This window comes from Mesocricetus auratus, unplaced genomic scaffold, assembly GCF_017639785.1.
Source record: "Mesocricetus auratus isolate SY011 unplaced genomic scaffold, BCM_Maur_2.0 Super-Scaffold_100011, whole genome shotgun sequence".
NCBI lineage: Eukaryota > Metazoa > Chordata > Mammalia > Rodentia > Cricetidae > Mesocricetus > Mesocricetus auratus.
Window position 1 is genome coordinate 22,345,578 of NW_024429195.1, and position 21,304 is coordinate 22,366,881.

Sequence of the window (21,304 nt, forward strand, 5' to 3'; positions counted from 1 at the left end):
TGTGTTGTTCTCTACCTTATGTTTTGAGCCAGAGTCTCCTATAGAAAACCTGGAGCTCCCATGTGTCCTACCCTGGCTACCTGATAAACACCAGGGTTCCTTCTATCCTTGCCTTTATAGCACTAAAATTCCAAGACCACACTGCCACACCTGACTCTTTTATGTAGATACTATGGATCAAACACAGGTCCTCATGATTGTATAGAAAATACTTTTACTGATGGAGTCATCTTCCCAGACCCTGATAGTTCATATTTTTCTATAACACTGCTTTAAAGATTTTAGTGACCCAAGTTAAAATTGGTGTGAGATCTAAATATGAGTGTGTATGTGTGTGTATGTGTGTTCTAAGAACTTTAATGATTTTACTTGTAAAATGAGTAATTTTGTTTATTAAAATTTTATTGTTCACATACATATTCATGATAATGAAATTGACAATAATTGTTTGCCCCTCCTAACTATAAGCACACTGTCTATGCTAAGAATTTTGCCATTTAAGATTTAGAATATCTAAACTGGCAAAAGAAAATGAATATGGTACCTAAAGGAATCAATAATGATTATATTGGAAAGAGAGAAAAAGAGAAATGGTAAGAAGTTTTGACTTTGATAATTGTGTTTTAGATGGCTTCAGGAAGTATGTGTAAGGTGTTTTGGAACTCATTACTATACCTACAGAGTAGGGATAAGGCTGAGATATCTATGAAAAAATTAAAATAAATCCCAGGGAGACTGGGTATAATTTCCATGCATTATTTGGAGAAAAAACTTTGTATGTATGTGTGTTATGCCTACATGTGTGTCTGTGCACTGCTTTCCTGCTTGGTGCCCACAGAGGCCAGAGAGAGTGTGGGCTCTCCTTGGACCTGAGTTTACAGACAGTTTTGAGTCACTACATAGGTTCTGGAAATCAAACCCAGTTCTCTTCAAGAGTAGCCAGTGCTCTTAATCACTGAGCCATCTCTACCCTGAAGAAAAAAATTTAACAGTATCTTTAAAGCAACTTCTGTGTTCACAGGTGAAACCATTTGTTCAACTGAATTGAATACTCATTGTACACACTTAGAAAAAAAGAGAACATGTTGTCTTTAAGAGAAGTAATGTGAAAGTGATCTAAACATAAAATTTTCTGTTTGAGGCTGGAGGGGTGACTAAGCAGTTAAGAGCTCTTGTTTCTCTTACAGAGGATCCAAATTTAGTCCCAGCACCCACATTGGACAGCTCAGAAACACCTGTAACTCCAGCTCCAGGAGATTGAATGCCATCTTCTAGCTGTTGTGGTTACCCATACACACAACACATAACCACACACAGATATACTCATAGATATATAACGTAAAAAATAAAAATGAAGTTGTAATTGTTTTTTATCCAAGGTTTGATTGGGTAGTTTAAGGACTCTTTAGTACTGTAAAAGACCAGACAAATCAGACTTTGCAGTAGTGAGGGTGTTCATAATGGGAAATTCTTTTTAAAAATTAGGAAGAGATTTCACACAGGCAGATAAACAAATGAGGAATGGGTCTTACGGGAGACATCAGACAGGATCTTAGCATATGTGAATACAGGGTTTGCCCTTTTCTAGAAAGAAAAAAAGCCGTTTTTAGAATAATTATGGAGGTCTCTGTCTTCCTGGGAGCATAGGGCTCCAATAAAGTCCAGCATTATCCACATAAGGGAAGAACAAAGGCCAGGTACAGCAGGTGTAACATATCACTAGCACACCAAAGATCTGAAATGGAGAACAAAAAAATAATGATCGACAGTGGATAGTTGGGCTCTTCAAATCACATAATAACTGTCTAAATATTCTCTGGGGAATAAAACCTTAAACATCTTACCAATGAAACAGCATTTTCTTGTGAACTGAACACTTTAACTGCTGACCTAAATCACAGCTCTCATATCTACAGAAATAAGAGAGAGTCTGTTCTGAGCTAAACATGAGTGGCCATGGCCTGGGAACACATTCAGATTACTCTAGATAACATCTTCCAAAATGTAAGTGTTTACATAAACCTCTGTAGTTATAAAACAAAAGAAAATCATAAGTGAAGGCATTTTATGAATGCAGTGGTGAGAGCATTGGGCAGGTTTCAGGTGCTGTCTGATGACGTCCTGGGGTGTTTGGTTGGTGGTGGAAAATACTGATGCTTTTTCAGGAAGTCAGATACAGATCCCTGTCAGGAAGAGGTGTACAGAAGACCTAACTAACACAAGAGGTCATGAGTTCAAGGCCAGCCTTGGATACAGCATATGCTGTCCAAAACATGAACTTCAGCTAATAAAATCATAAGGTACAGAATATAAAGCACATATTGATTAATTCAGGGAACTATGAGGCATCTTTTTCATATACAAGGAAGTTTTTTACTGCCTTTACCTTTCCCCCAAGGAAGCGTAGCCATTGTTAGTTTTAGAATCATATTTTCTTTCCATTTTAAGGCAGAAAATAAAAAGATAATGAAGTTGAATAAAATTACATGTTAAGAAAGATATAAGTAGTTTCATGAGGGGAAAAAATACTTGAGAAAATATAGATAATTTCCCTCGAGTTTTTTTTTTTGAGCAATAACTTTCTAAATTATCTTTGAAGAACCAAGCTTCTTTTTAAAATATATTCTATAGCTCTGTCTTAAACTACTATTTTACTACAAACGTTTATACTAGAATATTATAATTTTGTATTGTACTGTCTAGATCTATAATGTTCCATTGAGGGGCTTGGAAGTTGTCATTAATAACCTATGAAAGATTAAATATGTACAGCCTATGAATTCACATTGTATTTATAGCTATAAGTCAAATACAAGATTGTAATCTGGTAAGTATAGAAACATACCAGCAGGTTTGTGCTGCTCTCACCTTGGTAAGAAAAGCTTCTTACTACAGACGGCAGTGGTTACTGCCCAAACTCACAACTCTTCAAAGTTCTGAGAATAGGTAGTTAGTCTCAGAATTCTCAGCAGTATGTAGAACAAGTGTATATACATCCCTCCCTACCCCTACTCCCAGGCTTAGATAATGTCACAGAAAATAGAACAGGAAGAATATAAGTGCCAGAGGATGAGGAAGTGTGCCATAAACGATTACCTTCTAGATATGACAAGAACTCACAGCTACTATGGTTGCCTGCCTGAACCTACTCAAGCTTGATCTCAAGCTACTTTAAAACTCTAGCATGGAACAGGGAAGGATTCTTAGTGTCTCATCCTTAGCTGAGGAGTGTAATGGACGATTGTAATAAAGTCCACAAAGGCCCGGATAAAGAGAAGTCAGACATTTTTTGGATAATCATTCACAAATGACAAAGGAAAGTAGAGGTCTTCTGCCCTTAGGTGCTGGATGCTGCCATTACCTTCCTTGACTACCACTTGTAGAACCTGGTACTCTGCCCTGAAGGGACCAGTACCTCAAAGTCTATTGGCTGAATGAGTTCCCACAACAGGGAAACTAATGGCATTTGATGGCTGCTGATAGAGGGATGTTAACCTTTATTTATTTATTTATTTATTTATTTATTTATTTATTTGTGATTTTTGGGACAGGATTGCCCTGTGTAGGTAGCTCTTGTAGACCAGGCTGGTCTCAAACTCACAGAGATGGCCTGGCGTGCCTCTGTCTCCCAAGTGCTGGGATTAAAGGCGTCCACCACCATTGCTCGGCTGATTAACTGTTCTTTTGGGAACAGTCATGGGTAGGTTTGCAACATCCCAATAAATGATCTCTCACACATTCCCATGTTGGTAGTAGAAACTGCGCTTAGTGGGAGGGGAAAACAAGTAGACATGAAATTAGGGAGTAGCTGAAGAACATGTTGAGGGAGGAGAGGTGGAGCTGGAGAGAGGCATTGGAGGATCCACATGACCAAGATACATTGTATACATCTATGAAATCTTCACAAAATAAAAGACACCAAAAAAAATGGGAGTCATCATACAATTAGAGTCAAAATATCTTATCTCAGTCTCAGATGTACCGCTCTTATTATTCTTAATCAAAAGCTGAAGCTCTCTGGGTATAGTTTTCTTTGAAGTGGAGATTGTAAAATCTACTTTTATAGAGCTTTAGCAAGGTTTAAATGAGAAATACATGTAAAAGTAACAAGCATAATACCACCTTATGGTGATGTTTAGTAAACCTCATGTGTCATTTCTTCCCTTTAAAATATTTAACTTTCATATTGTGGTTATTAATTTCTAGATTGTGTATAGCAATTGAAGAAGCCAATGTACTAAGAACAGGGAAATCACATTTGGAAAAGCAAATCAAAGAACTTCAAGCAAAGTGCAATGCATCAGAAAACGAGAAATATGAAGCTATTTCAAGAGCCAGAGATAGCATGCAACTCTTAGAAGAAGCTAACCTTGAAAAGAATCAGGTAACCAAACAAGCAAACATGTTTATAAAGAATAAGATCCTCACGTGCCTTAGCAATGACAGGATCATCAGCTACAGAGTGAATGCTTGGAAACAAAGTACTGCATTTCCCCTTATCAAATAATTATGCTATATTTTAGATGGTAAGAGTAATAGCATAAGCTAACATGTTAATCATTTTTCAAAAATAGTGCTTAAATATCAGACTTGTGTCTCCAGACCCTGAGTCACTGTCCTTCACCAGAGTGTGCTCAGTCAGATGCTCCTAGTCATGTTGATTCCTTTTTACCTGGGCAGTGACTTCATCAGGAAGAAGCTTAATTGACAAAGTTAAATGTAGCTCAGAAGATTAGATGGATCCTTCAATTCATGCTTTTTTTTTTCAACCTGTTAACCATTGTGATTTCTATAATATTCTGGACTGTTTCCCTATAAATGAATATAATCTATAGAATACAGAAAGTTAGATACTTTTTAAGAATGTTACTCTCCTTTTTATACAACTAATTCTAGCATTAATGTGTCCCAGCATTTATGAACTGTGTGATATATGCAGAGTACTCCAGTAGGAGATGCACAGGGGATAAAGCAAGTACATTATTTAGGTTTCTTTCTTGAAGTGGTAGATTTTTCAAGAGAGATACTGAAAATGCAAAAAGTATAAATTAGATTTTTACAAACCTAGTATAAAGGAAGCTGGGTGAAGTACCACATGTCTGCAATCCTAGTACTCAAGGGAGGTGAAGCAGGGGGATAATGAACTTAAGACCAGTGGGTCCTACAGAGAGAGGGGGGGGAAAGAGGCAAAAAAGAAAAGAATTATTTCTTCAAATCCAAACTGCAGAAATGCTGAGGTGCCTGTCTCGTAAAACCAAAAAAAAAAAAAAAAAAAAAAAAAAAAGAAGAAATGCTGAGGTGCTTATGCCTTTCAGCTAGTGTTCCCATCTGTTACTTAAGTTCTGTCTTTCCACTCTTAGAATAGTTACAATGTATGCAGTAGGTCTTGGGATAGAGCTCAGTGGCAGAATATTTGCCTACCACATGTGAGGCCCTTGGTTTGATCCTTGGTACCACCAAAAGTAGAATACTACCCACAGTAGACATATTATGCTTGTAAACTGTTTTAAATACCAAGTAAGCTAGCAAGTTTAAGAACAGGACAAAATTATTTGTCTTTACCCTCTAAAGCACAGTTGTGTAAATACTTATCAAATGTTGTATGTATAATGGAGAGAAGGCAGGACACCATTGCCTGTCTCATTTCAGTCCTAAGTTAACAAATCCTTCAGAAGCAGCCCATGGTTATTAGATTAATTTCCCTCTTCCTCTTTTTTTAAAGATTTACTTCTTTTTATTTGTGTATAAAAAGAAGAAAAGCTCAGAATGACCCTGAGACTTTGATTTGTGGAGATGAGAAAAGTGCTGGGAAACTCTGGCTGGAATAAATAGCAAAGATTTAATTAGGAAAAGGTGGGCAATCCTGGGAGATTCCTTATCATTTATGATTTATGCAAGATCTTCCAATGGAGCCATTCCAGAACTCTAGAACGAGACTCTGCTGTCAAAGAGCATATTACCTTCCCAGTGAAATGTGATGTTTAACGTGCCATGATTATCTTCTGAAGATTCTGCTTGAAGAGAAGCAAAAAGAAGATGACAGAGAGAAAATGAAGAAAACAATTTCCCAGCTTTTTCAGGATGCCGCAATAAAAGCAAGAAAAGAAGTAAGGAGCTTTGGTTATACTTAGACTACAAAATTAAATCCTAACTAAGACTAAATGATGCTTAAATACTTTAAAACCTTGTATGCTCACTCTCGAAGACTCTATGTGAAACTATTAATGTAAGTAGTTAAAAACTGTTGTCTCTTTCCTTTAAATTGAACTGCTGTGGTATAGTGTAATATACTACATAGTCTTTAACTTCAAGTGGGTTTTTTCTTACCTATATTTTCTGTGCTCAATATTTTTCTCCTCAGTGGACTAAAATTTCAAGTGACTTTTTTTTATAATTTACAAACATGAAGTTAACATATTTACTTTCTTTCAAACAACTAAATTGTAGTTTTCATTTTGTAAAGCAAATAGTATATATTTCAAATATAATCCCTTAGAAATATTCTTTAGTCATGCTTTATAAGGTCATTTTGGTTGAGAAAAGCTATGTATGATGACAGTGATCTCATGAAATTATAATAGAGCTGGTATTTTTACAGTACCCTTTCAGGCTAAAATATGTTTGGGTAAAAAAAAATACCACTATGTGTACCTTACTCTCTATATTACCATGCTGTATAATTTCATAGCCTGTGAACCCTGAACCTCCTAGGTTTATGCACATACACTCTTTGATAGTCACAATGACCACATTACCTAAACAGTGTTTCAGAGCAAACCCTATTGTTACATGATGTGTGACTGTACTTTATTACTAATTGAAATTAGATAATTCCGAAAGTAAAAATTCAAATTTAAGACAGTCAGACAAAACCTTCTTATTCTTATCTTCCTGCAAGAACCTTCTCCATATGTTAGCTTGAAAATGTTTCAATTTTAGACCATAGCATTCAGTACTCTTGACATACTTTTTTAATGACTAACAATAAATATTAGTTGTTTTCATGATCTTTGTAAAAATATTTTAACAAAGTATTTTATCCTGTATTACCATTCTAATTGCATTTTTAAGATCAATTAAGTACATTGATTTTTAAGGCTGCTTGAAGTTTCGTTTATGTTAACCTATCCTTTCAGTTCATTTTTTAAAAAGTGTTAAAGTCTCAATATTTATTCTAAACACCTTTATAAACTATAGTATCCGCCTCCTAAACTCTGTGTGGCTTCTTATTTGTAGGTAGCCCAGGTGGACATCTGAGCCTCTCATGTCTGCCCTCTAACCCTAGTTACCTCCCTGTCTGTAAGCAGCCCAAGTGTATATCTGAGTCTGTTGTGTATTAACTGAACATACTCTCTTAAACCCAGACCTTTCCTTTTATGCATGTTCCTGTTGGTTTCCTTAAACCCATCCTTCCCCTGCTGTTCCAGGTGTTCACGCACAGAGCATCTACTAAACACTTTCTGTATGCCAAGCATTTTATTTGTTCTCTACCTCCTGTTTTTTCTACACTGTTGCCAGGTTTTCATATTTGAACTTTAAAAATTATTTCAGAAAATAGTACATTCTCATGATGAAAAGAAATGGAAAAATACCAGCAAAAGAAAATGAAAATTACAGTATTTTTAGTCTTTTCTTTGGGTTTTCATTTAATAATTATCTATGGTATATATGAGACAAAAAGGTATATGTATCACCAAGTAAATATTAGAATAATGAGAGCCTTTACTGTCTACATCTTTTTATTCCTTCACTGTTTGTTATTTCAGAGAACAGGTAATGTTTTGATAAATAAAGAATATATTTATGCATATTCTGTGTCTTAGACAACACCGTAAATATTTGTGTACATTTATTTCTAATTATTCAGCTATAGCTAAAAGTATTTTCCTTGAAAATGTCCATGTTAGCAGTCATTTCCTTATTTATTACAATTAACAGTTGCTCTAAGTATTTTATTGAATATGGTAGATAGAATGAGCATGTTTTCATATATTTCTGTTCTAGTTATAAAATTGAACATTTTATTAGCCTTGTCTATTTATTAAGTAGAAAATCAGTTTCTAGTCAATTGGTATTTCATTTACAGCTATCCTTATTATTCATAAAATGTCTATGTAATGAATATGTTTATATATTTATATAAAGACAAAGTGGGTGTTGTGACTCAGCATATAATCTGAGCACTTGATTGACTGACACAGGTTAGTGTTTACAACCAGTCTGGGCTACATGACAAGAAACTAGAAAGAAGGAAGGAGGGAGGAAGGTAAATACAGAGGAGTAGGATAAGAGACATTTTAGTTTCTATATCAATTTCAGAGTCCTACCTACCTATTGTACATTTCCTCAGCCTCGCATTTTGTTTCATCAGATTCCAGTGTCAAAAAATCTGTATGAACTCTAGGTCATAGATTCCTGGTAATATAATCAGTGTTAACACCTTAGAAGATTCTCTTTTTGATTCAGCTAAGTTTGGCAACATTATAAATTACTTGTGTTGTAAAGCTTCATGTTAGTTGTATCAGTATAAGACACTGAAAAGAACACTTTATTCTAGAAATTATGTAGGGAGACAGGCAAATACAACTATACTTTTAAGAACTCAAATTTTTATGCTACATGAAACATTCATGGTTTAAATTCTCTGTCTGTTGCTGTGTATGTCAGTTTTCCATTGCTATAACAAAAATATAAGAGAATTAATATAACAAGAAAGGTTTGTTTTGGTTCCCAGTTTCAGTGGCTGTGATCTGTGATTAGCTAGTGCCATTGTCAGGCTTTCAGCAAGACAGCCTGTCATGATAAGGATATATGGTATAGCCAAACCACTCATCACATAGCCAGAAAATAAATGATAGGTGAGAACCGGGCTGAGATCCCAATGATCCCCTTCAAATGCATGCCTCAAATCAAAAGAAGATTTACCAGTAGACCCCAGTTTTTAAAGTTCTATTACCTCCCAGTAGGGCCTTGCTGGACACCAAGCCTTTTAACTGGAGATTATAGCAGTTAATCCCCTCATCAGTTATGGAGGTTAATAACTCATGGAGCTGTTATAAGAACAAATGAAATTATATGCATAAAGCATTCTGAGCAGTACCTACTGCATATGATCCCACAGCCACTATGCCCATATTATTAATGATCTGTAAGCAAAATAGATTGATTCTTAATGTCCTAATCCTTGGTTTATCTGAAATGTCAACGTAAATCATAGCCCAAAGTAAAAGCTGAAATTGAGCCATATACACTGTTTGGCAGGCTTTCAAAAAGATAACTCATATTAATTGACCAAATAAAGTATATAGCAAGCAGTACTAAATGTAGTCTAAGGAAAGTTTGCACTATATCACTAGAATAGGTTCTTTTATATGATAAAGTTTCTAAATATTTTAGATCATAAAACTTTCCTGTTGGTCTATATCCTTATCAGTAATCCTCTTAGTCCTTTAAAAAAAACCCTTAGAAGATCTTATGAAAAATGATTATCGAAGACATCCTAATTCTTCAAAATGCACTGTGCACACTAGTTATACTCTTTCTGAAAATCTCAATGTTTGTTCAAAGTTTTCCTTGAGCACTCATTTATTATCATTTGTATCTAGTATACATTGTAAAAAGATCCTATATACAGAACATAAGTGCTTCAAAAAATAACTGCATGTCCAGTGTATGATTCTTCTTTTCTATCCCTTGTTCTCTGACATTTTGCAGCCAGAGAGTCTGCAGAGGTTGCTTTTCACACTCGTTCTCTCACATGTGCAAAGTGCGACTTCTGGGGGCTGTGTGACATACGACAGCAGGTGGAGTGCCCTAGCGCCTTTGAGCCTGGCTGTCTCCTGTCCAGCCAGATATTCAGTAAATACACAGAAATTTTAGACTGGGAGAATATATTTTTATTAAAAATTACTTATTCTATCTAAGGTAATGATTAAATTATTTAAGGGACCTAATGATAAAACTTTTAGGGTTTTCTGGTTTTATTTCTAATAATGATAAAATGCTAGCTAAAAGAATCCATTATAAACAGAAGATCTGTATTTACAGTATAAAAGGATCCTGAGACCAAAATGTTTTTCAGCCATTGTTGTTTTGAATGTATCATCAATCTTCAGTTCTCATGACCATTCTTTATTTTACAATGCTGAAGATTCTGGAACCTTATGTGTACTAAATCAATGCGACAAGTGCAGTCTTCTGGTCTGATCTATATAACTTGTTGTGTAACTTAGGGTAGCTTTGAACTCACTATATATTATCGGCAGAATGAACAAAATCTCCCTACCTCAGCCACCTGTGTGCATGCTCACTACACACAGATCATGACAAATTCCTAGCTATTTCATATATTATATACCTGTTTATCTTTTATGCCATAAAAGTTGTTTTTTAAATAAAATTCATTCAAAATTTTTGTCAGTAATCATTTTTTATTGTTTACCTAAATTATGTCTTAATTCACAGGTTGAAAGCACAAAAAAACAGTATGAAATACTGATTTCACAATTAAGAGAAGAACTTTCAGCCCTTCAGATGGTATGTTGGAAAACCTTGTTAGTATTGCCCTCCAAATATTACTTGCTTTAATATAGGTCATTGGGAACTCGTTTGTTCCGTACACATTTTTAAGCATGACATATGCTAGGTGCTAGTAAACAAAATGAAAATCTACAGAAATGTTTTATGCTGCCTTAGGCTTGTGGTAGGTAAAGTAGGACAGGCGGGATTCATCACATTTCATTTGTCATTGGCAGAACACAGGGCCACTAAACCAACCAGCTGCCAGAAAGGAAGAAAACCTATGTATGTCAGTAGGAAAGAAGAAAGACAGTAAAGCTTTCTACAAACAAATAAACAAGAATGAGTAAACAAAGGGGGGTGGTGAGGAAAAGAATGTTCGTGTGACTAGAGGTTGGAAATTTAAATTTAACTTGAAGATTTAATGAGATGAAATGTAATGACTGTTCCCAAAAGATCAAAACACAATAATATTTAGGAAGTAGGAAGATACTTGCAAATTCACAAACGTATATCTTTTCTGAATCTTTACATCACTTTTAATCTGTTATAAAATTTGTCAATATTTAGTGCATTGTAATAAATAATGTGCATTCGTGTATGTTCAACACATGACCATTTGTACAACCATGCTCTTTCCAGGAAAATATCTCTAAATGGATTGTAGTATACCAAAGTAAGAATCCTCTATCATACTTAGTGTTCCCTATTGCCTAGCACTGTGTTTTTGCACAGTATATTTTATTTTATTTTTATTTTTTATTAATTTAGAAACAAGCTTGTTTCACATGTCAATCCCAGCTCCCTCTCCCTCCCCTCCTCCCGCACCCCTCACCATCCCCCCCCATCCTCCCACCCTATTGCGAATTCCTTCCGCATAGGGGATATCTAGAGTCTATCATTTCATTCAGGGTAGGGTCCAGGCACTTCCCTAAGAGTCCAGGCCACCCAATCGCCACCCCGATCCTCAGGGAGGGTGAAGCCCTCCATAAAGGTTCTCCAGTGACTGTCATTTCATCCAGGGCAGGGCCTAGACCCTCCCCCAAGAGTCCAGGGTGAGAGTGCATCTCTCATTGTGGGATGGGCACCCAAAGTCCATTTGTGTGCCAGGGAAAAATACTGATCTACTACCCAAGGCCCCATAGATTGCGTAGGCCTCCTCACTGACACCCACATTCAGGGGGGTCTTGATCAGTCCCATGCTAGATGCCCAGCCATCAGTCTGGGATTCAAGAGCTAACCCTTGTCAGGTCAGCTGTTTCTGGGGGTTAAACCAGCTCAGTCTTGACCCATTTGCTCATCAGTCCTCCCACTCTGTCACTGAGCTATTCCTTGAGTTCAGCTCAGTGTTTAGCTGTGGGAGTCTGCCTCTGCTTCCATCAGTCATTGGATAAAAGTTCCGTTTCCCAGACTCTCTGGCAATGGGATTGTAGATTGTCACTCCCCAGATCTATGTCTAAAATCCATATATGAGAGAATATATACCATGTTTGTCCTTTTGTGACTGGGTTACCTCACTCAGGATGGTTTCTTCTAGTGCCATCCATTTGCCTGTAAATTTTAGGTTCCATTGTTTTTTTCTGCTAAATAGTATTCCATTGTGTAAATGTACCACATTTTCTCTATCCACTCTTCTGTTGAGGGGCATCTAGGTTGCTTACAAGTTCTGGCTATTACAAATAATGCTGCTGTGAACATAGAGGAACAGATGTCCTTGTTGTATGAATGCGCATCTTTTGGGTATATGCCTAAGAGTGGAATTTCTGGGTCTTGTGGTAGGCTGATTCCCTTTTTCCTGAGGAATCTCCATACTGATTTCCAAAGTGGCTGTACGAGTCGGCACTCCCACCAGCAATGGAGGAGTGTTCTCCTTTATCCACATCCTCTCCAGCATAAACTGTCCTTGGAGTTTTTGATTTTAGCCATTCTGACAGGAATGAGATGGTATCTCAGAGTTGTATTGATTTGCATTTCCCGTATGGCTAGGGATGTTGAACACTTTCTCAAGTGTCTCTCAGCCATTTAGACTCCTCTATTGAAATTTCACTATTTAGTTGTTTGCTCCACTTTTTGATTGGATCCTTTGGTATTTTAGAGACTTGCTTCTTGAGTTTTTTGTAAATTTTGGAGATTAGCCCTCTGTCAGATATGGGGTTAGTGAATATCTATTCCCAATCTGGGTTGCCTTTTTGTCTTGCTGATTGTGTCCTTTGCCTTACAGAAACTTCTCAGAATCAGGAGGTCCCATTTATTAACTGTCGATCTTAGTGTCTGCTACTGAAGTTATGTTCAGGAAGTGGTCTCCTGTACCAATTCATTCAAGGGTTTCTCTCACTTTTTCTTCTAAGAGGCTCAGTTTGGCTGGATTTATGTTGAGGTCTTTGATCCATTTGGATTAAGACATGGATCTATCTGCAGTCTTCTACATGCCAATATCCAGTTATGCCAGGACCATTTGTTGAAGATGCTTTCTTTTTACCATTGTATAATTTTAGCTTCTTTGTCAAAGATCATGTGTTCATACATGTATGGGTTAATGTCGGGGTTTTCAATTTGATTCCATTGGTCTATCTGTCTATTTTTATGTCAATACCAAGCTGATTTGAGGACTACATCTCTGTAATAGAGCTTGAAGTCTGGGATAGTGATGCCTCCAGATGTTGCCTTGTTGAACAGGATTGTTTTGGCTATCCTGGGTCTTTTGTTTGCACAGTATATTTTAAAGTAAATAATTATCAACAGAATAATATTTAAATCTTCTAAAAGGCTACAGATAATGTGGTGTATGTTACTAGATGTTAATAATCATGTAGAAGTCCTGGATGTACCAACTAGGAATGGTTACTCTCTGCTTACTTAGTTTCATTTGTAGCAATGAAGTAGGAACAGTTTGTCAAACCAGTAGGATGCAGCATGGCCTATTGGTCATATAAATTTGTTACTTATTTTGCTTGTTCTCTTTCATAGATTATCAAAGCATCTTGCATCTTTGTGTAAGAAAATCAAATATTTCTTTACCATCATCAAAGATCACTTTAATGAATTGTAAATGGTATAAAAAACAAATATTTTTGTTGTTTTCCAAAAGAATGAGGACTGTCTAAGACTAAGAATCCTTAAAACAATGGTATAAAAACCAAATGTATATAAAGCTCACTATATTGTAAAAGCTATTTTGACAATTTCATTATATAACAAATGTGTTTTGTGCTATATATCAAACACGTTCATACCCGAGTGATTTTTCTAAAGATATGTAACATCTAATATCACATTTATTCTGTGGAAAATATTTTGCTGTCTGGTTAAAGATATTTTTAAAAATATGAATGTTTCTGGGGTGGATCAGAAATGCCTTTTTAGAGGCTAGGGGTGTAGCCAATTGGTAGAGTGTATGCCTAATATGTGGGAACCCTGAGCACCATGTAAATTGGATGCTGGTTCATATCTGTAAACCCAGTACTCTGGTGGTGAGGCAGGAGGACCAGAAGTTTAAGATTATTCTAGGCCATGTAGAATTGATACTGTAAATGAGAAGACATTTCATCAGGAGTACTTGAAGTTAGGAAAGCACACTGAAAGTGAGTAACTGACAGCCAGCTTTATTGTATTTAGCAAATGTACATTTTAAAAATGATATAGCAATAAACACCTTTCATGACAAGGACAAGCTAAAGCAGTCCATGACAGTATTGCAGAAGATGCTAAAAGGAGACCTGTACACAGAGGAGGACAAACCTCACTCAAGAAAACATAGCAAAGAGTGAAATTTCTAAGAGGAATAAACAAGTAGGAAAAAACCATGTCCAACTCAGGAAACCACCAAAGATCATCATGTGAATCAGGACAAAGAAAATAGTAATGGTCAAACCAATTAGAAAACAACCTAACAAAATTACAAGAATCAGCAAGTCAATCAATAATAACCCGAAATGAAATTGTTATAATTCTCCAATTAAATAATGCATACTAGCAATAAATTTCTTTTAGAAACTCACCTTACTGGCAAAGGCAGACAAAACTTGAAAGAATGGTAATTGATATAACCAGTGAGTAGAATCAAAAAATAAGCAGGATGCACCAGAATCAAATCTGGCCTAAAGAAGGCCACTTCATATTAATAAAGGGAAGAAATTGTCCACAAAATACATGAAGAGAGCCGGGCAGTGGTGGCGCAAGCCTTTAATCCCAGCACTCGGGAGGCAGAGGCAGGCGGATCTCTGTGAGTTCGAGGCCGGGCTGGACCGATAGCCTCCGAAACAATACAGAGAAACCCTGTCTCGTAAAAACCAAAAAAAAAAAAAAAAAAAAAAAAAAAACATGAAGAGACAGGACTTCCAGTTTCATAAACTGATATCAAATGTATGATTTGGTCCTGATAGAATAATAATGGAGGCCTTCAGTACTTTTTTCATATCAACGTTAAGTCTTCTTGACTAGAATTCAGTAAAGAAACTTCAGTGTTGAATGACACTAAATTAGGTAATGCACTTCTATAGAACGCACAACTTTCTCAGCAGCCAATTGGGTTTTCTCTAAAATAGATCAAGAGTTCAAAAGACAACTCTTAAAAAATACAGAATAATTGAAGTAATTCTTATTACTTATCAAGTCATGGGACTATAAAACTAGAAATCAGTAGCAAGGAAATTACAGAAAACTGCATGTATGTAAAAAGTACACCATTGAAGAAACCATAGAATATCTAGTAAATATGAAAGTCCATCTTGTGAGAACCTGTAGAATACAGCAAAGACAGGTAGTTCTAAGAAATACATAGTTATTTTTGAGTCTCCAAATGAAGAGGTATAGGCTCTCTCTCTCTTTTTTTTTTTAATGATCTCTATTTTGTTTGACTAGGGGCTGGTGATTGTGACTTCTGTGCTATCAGTTTTAATATTTCCTAAACCCTATATAAAGTATGATTTAGAAATTTTTCACAAATGTTTAAAAAGTTGATTTATCTCCAAAAGCAGGTGTATCAATGATTATGAGCAAAGCTTTTAATACAAATGTATAATGTTCATTTTATTATCATAGTGCATTTTACTAGAACTAGTATGATAGTATGGTAATTATAAATATTTCAACTTTTCTGTTTCATTTTACCCATTTTTAACTCAGTTTATCCAAATACTGTTGGACATTTCTTGATGTCAGTGAAATATAGTAGCTTATATAGGGGCATAGATGTATGCAGTTTTTCTTCTCTGCCTATATGCCAGAAGTGGGCACCAGATTGAATTGTAAATGGTTCTGAGCCACCATGTGGTTGCTGGCAATTGAACTCAGGACCTCTGGAAGAGCAGTCAATGCTCTTAACCTCTGAGCTATCTCTCCAGCCCCTGTTCTTTTCTTTATAGGCAACTTCCTTGATCTAGAAGTATGATCCAACTTTGTTATTAACATATGGTCCTAGTTTACTTTCTATTGCTGTGATAAAACACTGACAAAAAAAAAAAACAACTTGAGAAGAAAGGTATTTATTTTAACTTATAGGTTATAGTCCATCATCCAGGAAAGCCAAGGCAGGAGCTCAACGGAGGAACCTAGAAGCAGGAAATTAAGCAGAGACCATGGGGAAATGCTGCTAACTGGTTCCTTATGACTTGCTCCACCTGCTTTCATATACAGCCTAGGACCATGTGCCCCAGGGTAGCACCACCCACAGTTTGCTGGTCATTAATTAAGAAAACGTTCCCGTAAACATGTCTACAGGCCAATGTAATGCAGACAGTTTCTCAGTTGAGAGTCCTCCTGTGCAGATGACTCTAGTTTTGTCAAATTGACAAAGACTAACCAGTACACATATATATTAAAGTTACATGAGTGTCATTATGAACATAGAAGAAGTCATCAGTTTAGCATCATAAAACTACCACTCAGTAGGCAGAGAGACAGAATGATCTTGAGTTCAAGTTTGAGGGCAGCCTGGGCCATGTAGTGATACTGAAAAACACCCCCCATGGGAAAAACAAAATACTTTTATAGATAAGTACCTTATCGTATATATGAATAAGACATTACAAATGAATTTCCTACAAACTGAATCCTATTTTAACAAAAAAATCCTACCTTATTTGTAACAGGGTTCAAAGTATTCATTTCTGGGTCACAATTTAAAGGCTTGCTTTAAATTTTAGAAACACTGAGGTAGGCCTTTTGTGTAATTATGAAAAAATGAATCTCAGTGGTATACTGTCAACAAAGCATGTTCACAATAAAACTGCTTATTCTCAAATAAGTAGAAAAATAATTATGAAGAACTCACTGGTTGATTCTTGTGCTTTTAGTATCTTGGCAAAATTATCGTATTGATTAGTTGATACACTTGCTAAATTATTAAGTAAAATGTTTGACACACAGTCTTTTAAGTATAAATATTTCAAAGTTTTGTGCTCATGCTGATAGATTTCCCTGGATGCTGAGTATTTTGTAAAAAAAAGAAAAATTGATAGAATTTTACACTTTTTATGCCAGATGTTTTCCTTGGAATATTGTGACACTGTCCAGTTCCTTTTGCAAGATAATTTGGTAATATTATATGAAAAGAGAACCTGTAACATCCCCCCACAAAAAAAGGCTAATTTTTTCTCCCTTGAGTATTCCAGCCTCTGCCTCTTACTTATTGTTAATTTCTTGGTATCCTAGAGCTGAAAGCAATTTCTGAAATCCTGGGATAGGTCATTTTAGAAGGTTGACAATTACTATGCCCAGTAATTCTCCTTAGTTGTAAGTACTATGAACTTACACAAGGAGTCTATGATCTTACTTAGTTGATGAGGTAGCTATAATATTCTTGTTGTAAACAAAGCATTTTACTTTTCCATTTTTCTCACCTTAATATTTCACCAGATACATTTGTTTGCATTTTGACCTGATTTTATAGGACTGTGATGAAAAGCAAGGTCAAATCGATCGAGCCATCAGAGGGAAAAGAGCAGTGGAAGAAGAACTTGAGAAGGTAAGAAGGAAAGACAGCTGCCTTGAGGAACTGCAGCTTCTCCAGTGCTGCCTGCTGTGCTCCCACTGGCCTTGGAAGTACTCTGGGCAGTGTGTTTACTCAAATATAGCTGAAGTCTCATTTAAATATTCATATAACCTACAGCCATTTCTTTCTAAGAATACCCATATTCTTTGAACTTTGTAATTCAAGGTACAACTTTCTTAAATATCTACATTTATTGCGCTAGCCTCATTCCAAAAGTAGTTTTCATTTTGTGTTCTTTTTTTAAACTTGATGCCAATTTATTGAGGTTAGACTGGGGTGTAATAGATATGAACCAAAATATCATAGGATTGCTATGAATTTTACCTTTGTGCATCTATGTGTTTCTATGTGTGTGTGTGTGTGTGTGTGTGTGTGTGTGTGTGTGTGTGTGTGTGCAGATTTACATGTGTGCATGTGTTTAAAGAGACCAGATGTTAACATTGGTGTCTTCCTCAGTCTTCTTCCACCTTATTTTCTTGAGATAATGCCTCACTGAAACTTACCAACTCAGCTGGTAAACCACGAATTTCTGCTACCCAAGAGCTGGGATTTTATGTGGGTATTTATACAACAGCCTGTTTACTAGGTTATTTCTCTGCCCCAGAATTTTACCTTTTAAGAATATAGTAACTAGGGAGCTAGAAAGATCAGTGGTTAAGAACACTGGCTGCTCTCCAAGAGACTTGAGTTCAGTTCCTAGCACATGTATGGAGTCTCACAACCATCTGTAACTCCAATTCCAGGGAATCCAGTGCCCAGTCCTGACCTCTGTGGCCACTGGGCACTCAACAAGATACGCAACCCTACATGCAGGCAAAACACTCATACACATAAGATAAAGTATTTTAAAGAATATAATTAGATAAAATACTTACCCCAATGATGTTTGAAACAAAAACTACATCTTAAAAAAATAGTTGCATGCTTTTTCATTAGCAGTGAATATCCCACTGTCTTAAAGTGCCTTGAGAAAGAAAAAGCCATCAAATATGAACACTTACCATGTTTAAAGTGCTATGTTTGTAACTTGCATAGGAAGGCTAAGTACCTTATACAGCACTAAAAAACACTAAGCAATGAAGTCAGTATTTGACTTTGGAAGGCAAACTTTATGACATTCAAAGTATGTGATATATCCATGTTGTCGAAAATAATGACAAAGTCAGGTAGTAAAACAGTAATTTGCAAAGTAGAGCCTAGAATATAGCTTCATTTGGGCAAATAAGCATATGCACATGTGTTCAAGGTAGACACTTTTTGGTTGCCACCCTTCTAAAGTAGATCTTTCCAGATTTCCTTCATGTCATGTAAGTTCTATTTAGAAGGCTAACAGCTATATATCAGGCTTTAGGATGGATTTTTTAATATTACATGGCATATGTATTAGTGCAGTGCAAAACTTAGAAGACACAGCAATCAGTTCTCCATTATCCACACAGCAGTGAACCAAGGCCATAGCACTGTAGGACTGCAATAACACTCAGTGGTTGAGCAAAGAGAGCTGACATACTACTATTCCACCTCTGTGGAAAGGGTGGTGCAGTCTTACCAGTGGGGATAGCATAGGTGGCCTGGCAAAGCAGTCTTCTTGGGAGGGCAGTTAGATGAACTATTTGTCTGAAAATATGACCTGGACCTCAGGGCCTGCTAGGGAGTTAGGCCCCGTACTATAAGAGGAAACCCAGGCTGTAGCTGACCAACTACCCCTGACAAAGGTAACTCCAGTTTTAGCTATGTGGTTGCCCAGGTAACTTAGAGAAAAGTTCTAGAACTTTAAGATCTACTAGTTACACTAAAACACACTCTACCTTGAGTATTTCTGTAGAAGAATTTCTTGAAGATTATTCACTAAATAGCTACACTTTCTTCTTTCCTTGATGGTTTAGAGTGAAATTCGGGGCTTTATACATTGTTAGCAAGGGCTCTACCATTGAGCTACATACTCAGACCTACCACTGAGCTACATACCCAGACCTACCACTAGTTGTTTTTAAATTGACATTTTAAAGCATTTTTTAAGTTTCAGCAGCTGTTTAACATTTCTGTATTAGTTGAATAGTTTACAGTAAGCATGATTTCATATTTTTTAGCTGTCAGTTTATAGAATTTAGAAAGAGATGAAAACACAGTTATGACTTTATTTCTCAGCATTTTTTATTTATTGAGTTAATTTCTTCCTATAAGATAATGTTTATAAGTCTCTTCCTCAGATTTACCGTGAAGGCAAGCAGGATGAAGGTGATTACAGAAAACTGGAAGAAATGCACCAAAGATGTCTTGCTGCAGAACGTTCAAAAGATGATCTTCAGCTAAGACTAAAGAGTGCAGAAAATAGAATAAAACAACTTGAAATTAAGTAAGTTTTCTTGTGGAATTCCTCCTTTAACATTTTAAGCATTCACATGGGTATTAGTGAATTATTTACCTTTTTATAGAATTTATAAAAACAGCCAAATATGTTCTTTTTATACTTTCTATTTTTATTCATTTTAAGTTGGCATACAAAATAATGCATTTAGTGATTGCATTTCATACTCATGAGTCATAATCTTGTAATTTGTTCCCCTCCCACAACTGCCCTCCTCTGTGTCCCCTTCTACTTTGTTTGGTTTCCTTCACACCCACTAAATAGTAGCCCATTTCAGCTTTCCTCTCCCTCCCCTAGTATATCTTCCTAGCGCCCTCAGAATTCCATTCCATCTCACACACATATACACACACGATATATACACAGAGTGATAATTATCTTGGTCTGGCTTGCTTGGCTTGGCACGGAGATTTCTAGTTACATCAACTTCCTTGCAAATATTATTTTATTTTTCTTTATTGTTGAATGAAATACTACTGTATGTATATTTTCATTATCCATTCATCTGTTGGTGAACAACTAGGCTGGTTCAATTTCCATCTTGGCTATTGTGAATGGAGATGCAAAGATTGTGCTAGTATCTCTGTGGTATGTTGATTTAGAATATGTGTATGTGTTTTACATGTACATGTATATGCCTCTTAGTTGGATTAGATAATTGTTGTTTTTTTTTTTTTTAATTTGGAGATTTCCATACTGATTTCCATAGTGGCTGACAAGTTTACATTCCAACCATCAGTGACTAAGGACTGTTCCTTCCTCACAGCCTGGCCAGCTCTTGTTTTGTTTTCTTCAGGTGAGATGGAAATCTCAAAGCAATTTTAGTTTGCATTTCCCTGATGGTTAAGGATGTTGAATATTTGTTCGTATATTTACTGACCATTTATGTTTCCTTTGAGGTCTATTTAGTTCATTAACCAACTTACTGATCAGATAATTAGTTTTGTATTACTTAGTTGTTTTGTTTCATTTTTTGAGTACTTTTATGTATACTAGATTTTAATCCTCTACTAGATAAATTATTAGCAAAGATGTTTTTGAACAATCTGAAGCCTGGTTATCATTTATAGTTTATTTTATGTCATATAATCTCTTAGATAAATTCTTGATATTATTTCCTAAGCTATTACAGTATTTTTCAGATAGTCCTTGCTATGCCGCTATCTTGAGGTATTTTCTGTATGTTCTCTCCTAACAATTTTAAACATCAAAGTCTTTAATTTACTTTAATTGATTTTTGTACAAATTGAAAGAAAGGGACCTAAGTTTCCTTATACTACCTGTGACTATCCAATTTTCCCAGTGCCACTTATTGAAGAGATTTTATGTTTTAGTTTGGTTTGGTTTTTTTTTCCTATAAAGTTTTTGAAGCTTTTTTTTTATTTTTTATCATTTTTTATTTTAATTTTAAATAGCTTGTTTTACAT

General features: G+C 35.7%; 1 protein-coding gene across 3 annotated transcripts in view; it reads left to right on the plus strand.

The window, feature by feature from the left end:
* Nucleotides 1-21,304, plus strand: part of Sclt1 (sodium channel and clathrin linker 1) — a 133,667-nt gene that overhangs the window by 61,265 nt on the left and 51,098 nt on the right. For all 3 annotated transcript variants that reach the window (XM_021226894.2, XM_005069675.4, XM_013113044.3), the window contains 5 exons: nt 4,207-4,384; nt 6,009-6,107; nt 10,465-10,536; nt 17,408-17,482; nt 19,720-19,865. In XM_021226894.2, the coding sequence (XP_021082553.1) occupies nt 4,207-4,384; nt 6,009-6,107; nt 10,465-10,536; nt 17,408-17,482; nt 19,720-19,865 (570 nt within the window). The remainder of the gene's footprint in view (nt 1-4,206; nt 4,385-6,008; nt 6,108-10,464; nt 10,537-17,407; nt 17,483-19,719; nt 19,866-21,304) is intronic.